The sequence below is a fragment of the Dioscorea cayenensis genome, unplaced genomic scaffold (assembly GCF_009730915.1).
Source record: "Dioscorea cayenensis subsp. rotundata cultivar TDr96_F1 unplaced genomic scaffold, TDr96_F1_v2_PseudoChromosome.rev07_lg8_w22 25.fasta BLBR01002153.1, whole genome shotgun sequence".
NCBI lineage: Eukaryota > Viridiplantae > Streptophyta > Magnoliopsida > Dioscoreales > Dioscoreaceae > Dioscorea > Dioscorea cayenensis.
In genome coordinates, this window is record NW_024088544.1 from 13,440 (window position 1) to 19,435 (window position 5,996).

At 32.2% G+C, this 5,996-nt stretch overlaps 1 protein-coding gene across 1 annotated transcript; it reads right to left on the minus strand.

Annotated features, from left to right (window-relative positions):
- Window positions 1–2,675: 2,675 nt before the first annotated feature.
- Window positions 2,676–3,014, minus strand: LOC120257474 (serine/arginine-rich splicing factor SR45a-like; the record flags this gene model as incomplete). Its single annotated transcript, XM_039264928.1, has 1 exon — window positions 2,676–3,014. A coding segment is annotated over exon 1 (339 nt), but the record flags the coding sequence as incomplete, so codon positions are not given.
- Window positions 3,015–5,996: the final 2,982 nt, after the last annotated feature.

A 5,996-nucleotide genomic window follows, 5' to 3' on the forward strand; every position in this document is an offset into this window, starting at 1 on the left:
GAATTAGGTATTGATTTGAAATGTGGCACCCAGATTATGTGAATTATTCGAAGTTTTTGGAATTTTTTTTGGTAGAATTTGATGTTTTTGGGTTGGAGTTTGTATAATTTTGATTTGAGTTTACCATTATGATGTTCTTTTTTTTTTATTGGAACGTGTTAATTGATGAATTTTTTTATCTTGCTTTATTTATTTTTATTTAATTACTTTTGTCTTGTATTGTTATGAACTTTTGAGAATGTTGAATTTTGGAGTGCATAGGTTGGTTTTCCTTGTGCAATTGTTGAAGTATAGGAACCAATTCTGCAGGAATTTTATAGGACTTGTTAGAATTCGTTGAATATCTGAACATAATCTTCATGTTCTTAGCAAAATGTGAGAACTACTTCTGTTAGATAATTTTAATGTGTTTTATGTTCTTGACTATATGTGGTGCATAGAGTTCTTGAGAAGTACTTCTCTGATGATCTAACTTAACATTTAAAAAGAGTTCTTCTTTAAACTTGAAAGCGCCGATATGTGGGATAACACATTAGTGCATATGAACTTTGCATGCTTTTTATTTTGACTGCTAGTTGATTATGGAGTTAAATTTAACTTTGCTTTTGCTTAACTCACTTGGTATGATTTACATGCTTATATATATATATGGATTTTTGGTTGTAACATGTTCTTAGAGGAATGCTTTGTTAAGCACCTATAACCCACTTGCTCTTATCATATGTGATATGTCACCCCTCCAAATCTCAAATATTTATAGATGCCTTTTTTTTTTACAATTTTTTGATATGAGTCAGTATGAAAACTCATTGCAGTCTCAATGACCATGCATGTCTTATATAGTCATGTTCTTGTAAGGCAAAAAAAAGTTGGAAGTCCCATTCAGTTCATTGATATCATGTGATTTATGTCTTTATTTTATCTTTTATTTTATTTTCTTTTATATTATTTTAGTTTTTTGGTCATTGGATCTATAAAATTTGGTCACTATGGGTATATTGGCAAACAAGATCTAATTTTATTAGCTTTGCAAATCCTTATTTACATAAAATAAGCTATGCATGGTTAAGAGTTAAGGTCTAAATTTTGTAGATTACTTGACAGAGGTGAATTGAGAGGAGATACAATTCAAGAGAATGACTGGCCTGATTTGAATCAACATCCCTGATTATATAAATAATTAGGGATAAATTTAATCACCGACCTGAATTGAATTACATAAAAAAACTAAGTCAACCAACCTTTTCTAACATCTTCATGTTTAAATTCTTGGTTTCTCTTCAGATAAATCCACCACCTCAGAAGCATTGAAAATTATGCACATGCTTGTGTGCGATCTAGGAATTATGGCCATCATGATCAAGGTAATGGCTATATGAGAATGTCCATTAGAAATTTAGACCATGCTAATAATATTGCTTTAGGCTTTAATAAAACTCAACATTAGCCAACATATGAGAAATCACTTAAAAGTCAATTAGTTTATGGAGCAAGTCATGTATCTAATTGGATTTAAGTCTGAATTTTGTGTTTATTCACATTCTAATGGCTCCTATTTTCAATTATGTTGTGTTGACCTTTAGGTGCAAGGCATTCTCAACATATCCTCGAATTTATGACCTGTTTCATCTTGATAGCTTGTTCACTACAGAGTCATACGTGTGGGATCGAAAATATGCGTCTGGCATCATGAAGAAGACACCAGATGATACATCGAAGCACAAATATCATATTTGTTTTGTGTGGGTTCTTTCATTCCTAATAGGGGCAAGCCCCTATTATTAATTACCCCAGAATAGAAATCTTAGGAACCTCCGATTAAGGGCAAAAAATACAAGTAAAAGCGAAAGGATTTGCATATTTATTTCATCACTTATATATATATATATATATATATATATATATATATTTATCACTGCCGCCGCCTGTGCCTTGTCATTGCATTGCCTGATTTGTTGCCATTTTGAGATATATATCTCATTGCTGCCTTACAATTTTTTATATCACTGTCTCAAAATGAATAAGTCACCACTGCCTGTGCCTTATCACCGCATTGCATGTTTCATTGTGTCTAATTCTTTGTAGTTGCCTTAAAATGATTATTTTCCACTACTATTTTTAATGGATATAGGGTGTTTATACTTGTCCTGTGCATGGTGGGAACTCCCTTATTTCAATGCTTCTTTAAACATGCCTTGAATATCCATGCTCTTTTTTTTTATTTTATTTTATTTTATTTTTTTTATTTTTTTTTATATATATGCATGCATGGCACGTGAATATATATATATATATGTTTAACCATATTCATTATTTACTAATGGTGGCCCCGACCCCCTCTTTTATATATATATATAAGTTTATTATTTATTATTTTTTTAATTGATTCACGTGAGTATCATGCCCCTTTTTTTTATGGGTATCGAATTCATCGATATTGAATTCAAGTCGGGCATGGATTGCACACCAAATAAAGGTTCCAAATATTGAAGACAACAAGCTTCCAACCAGCACAATAGAGTTCTAATAATAACTTCTGATAATCAACACATTGAGCGCGGTGCTTAGTATTTCCGCATGGCAAGAAACATTCTAGTTTTAAACATCTCCTTACTGATCGAAAACAAAGATGATGATGCATAAGGCAGAGGGTTGCATGAAAAGTGCTTGCACACTTGTTCATCTGATCGGTGTTTTCCATCGCTGGCTGCTGACACAGAACTATCCCTGCGTCTTCTATTAGGTTCACTTGCATAAGGTAAGCGAGATCTCTCCCGCCGACCCCTTGAATGAGAACGGGAACGAGGCCGGCCTCTATCCCGAGGTCGATAAGGTGAGTAGCTCCGTGAGCGTCTATGACCACGACCTCTCACTTCTCTTGCACCGCGATATTTTCCAATGGTCGGCGTCCTTCCATAGCTTCTTTTTGCCTTTTCAACCTTGATCAGACGGCCTTCCAGTACAGAACGGTTCAAGTACTTGGCACAGCGGTCTGCATCCTTCATGGTCTCCATCGTAACAAAGCCAAATCCACGAGATTCCCTTGTGCGAGGATCTACAACGGCATGACACTAAAAAACCTTCCTTTCCTTGCTAAAGTACTTCTCAAGGTCATTGCTAGTAACTCTTGTCGACAAGCTTGTGACGTACAAGTTGTTTCCAGGATTCCGGGTGCCATCAACATCTTGACTCCTAGAACGGCTCCTGACTCTCGACCTCGATGATGACTGTGATCGACTGCGTCTTTTCGGCGGAGGTGTGATGGATCGAGAAGTATACCCAACATCCTTTGTTTGCGACATCTTTAGTTAGGGATTGAAGAGAAACCCTAGAAGCATGGGAGTCTCCGATGCCGAAGCTGATCTGTTTTTTTTTTGAAATCTCATGACAGAGATCTAGTGACTTTTAGCTTTTCTTTTTCATCTCACGGAGCAGTAGTGGCAGCAACGGCGAACAAGCGATGATGGCCAGCGGCGAGAAGAAGATAATGTGAAGCTTCGATCATGGTTGGCGGCATTATTTGACCCATTCAACCATGACGATGGCTTCCTCGGCCGGGTCATGGCGGGAATCGGTGGCGGGCATTGAGCGCCAGATGCTCGGTCATGGTTGGTGGCATTATCTCAGCCCACTCAACCATGACGGCTACCTTTGGTAGGCTAAGAGAAATGATCCGTGGGCCATCTCCCTTTATATATATATATATATATTTATTTATTTTATATGAATAATCAAGAGAGAGAAGAGAACCTTTTTTTTAATCCTTCTCCCTCTATAATTTTTTTCTTGCTGAATTCTTTTTTTAAAACTCCTCTTTTTCTTTTTCTTCTTCTCTTCTTCTTCCTTTTAAAACCCTCTCATCCTTATCATAATCTCCAAATTCTCCCCGCAAGATCACAACGAGCAGATCAGATTTAAATTTAAATTTAAATTTAATAATAATTTTTATTATTTTTTTAATTAAATTTTTTAAATTTATTTTATTTTAATTAATTAGTATTATTATTTATTTTATTTTTATTTTATTATTTTATTATTTTATTATTTTTATTTTATTTATTTATTTATTTATTTTATCTATTTATTTTTTATATTATTATCTTTTTCCCTATTTTTATATTATTATCTTTTTATATTTACATATATATATTATTTTTTTATTTCAAAATTCAATATTTTTATCATTCATTTTTTTAGTTGGTCCTTTTTCACTAATAATCTAATAGATAGGATTTAATTTATCATTATTATTATTATATGTTTTTCTTTTTCATATGTTTATTTTATATATATAATTTTTATATGTTTATATATATATATATATATATATATATATATATATATTCTTAATTTCAAATTCAAATGTTTTTAATTCGCGCCATCCTACCCCGTATCATAACCTCTTAACTAAATTAGACGAAAGTGATAAGATTTAATTAAATTTTAATTAATTTTAATATATATTTTTTTAAAATTAATTTTTTTTAATATATATTTTTTATTAACTTAATTAATTTATTATTTATTTATTTATTTTATTTTATTAAATAAAAATCTAATCTGCCTCGAGATATGTGTTTGGGCGCCTAGGGATTTGCATTTTGTCAAATCGCCTCGAGATCCGTTCTCATGTCTCATAAAATTTAGGATTGCCTCGAGATGTGTGTTTGAGCTATCCTAAGATTTGAGATTGCCTCGAGATAGGGGTTCTCATGGGTAATCTTGTAAATTATGCCTCGAGATATGTTCTCAAGGGTAATTTTGTAATTTTGCATTTATGTCTCGAGATATGTTCTCAAGGACAATTTTGTAATTTTTTTGCATTTATGCCTCGAGATATGTTCTCAAGGGCAATTTTGTAATTTTGCATTTATGCCACGAGATATGTTCTCAAGGGCAATTTTTTCTTTAAAAATTTTCTCTTTTTAAATTTTCATTTTACCTCGAGATATGTCCTCAAGGATATTTTTTTTTTTTGTATTTTTGCATTTATGCCTCGAGATATGTTCTCAAAGGCAATTTTGTAATTTGGTATTTTTGCCTCGAGATCTGTGCTCTCGGCTGATCTTGTGATTTAAATATTTTAGATCGCCTCAAGATCTGTGCTCTCGGCTGATCTTGTGATTTAAATATATTAAATTATCTCAAAAATGTCTTCTGCACTTATCTTGAATATATCCAAATATAATGAAATTTATTTATTTTAACCATTTGTTGTCCCAATTCGATTATGATTTGACTGTGTGTAATTTTTAAAATTTTTTATTCGATTTTTATCAGGACATGCAATTTTTTTACATAAACAATAGGTAATGCTACTTTAAAATCACACTATTTATTTTACTTTGTCATTTAATATGGCTGAGCAACCTTGTTCATGAAAGTTTGAATATGAAATCACCTATTGCATCTTGAGGAAGTATTTCATTAAAACCTAGATAAAGAAACTGGGTGATGGCGGTTGTAGGTTTTTTTTCTTCGTATCTCTTCTTCTCCATTTTTATCCTCATCTTTCATTGGTCTCATATGATAAAAATGCTTATCCATTTTTTATGCTAACAAATTTGTATAGTCTAAGATCTTCATACAAAGTTAATGTTGAACTATGATTTGCATTAATGACATTCTTATCATGTTGGATCTCAAACTGAATTAACTCGAACTCAGGTGGATCAAAGAGCACTTATACTTACTTTCTACATGGCAACATCTTTAAAATATATGTAATTAGGAACCGAGGGCGTAATTTGTGCAACTGTAGAAGTATAACTCTTGAGGAAATGAATGATATTAGATGAATTATCTAAAAACTTCAAGAACGAAATCATCTCATATGTTTAAAGAGGATAAAATCATATGACATAACATTGTTATGTCTTCTTCGGTTATAGGTGGAGGTTTTGTTATAACTCTGGTCAATCAAGGAAAACAATCAGTCGTCAAACACATGATGGCAGTTGATTGGAGGGTTTGGAGACCTATTATATTTTCCTCCT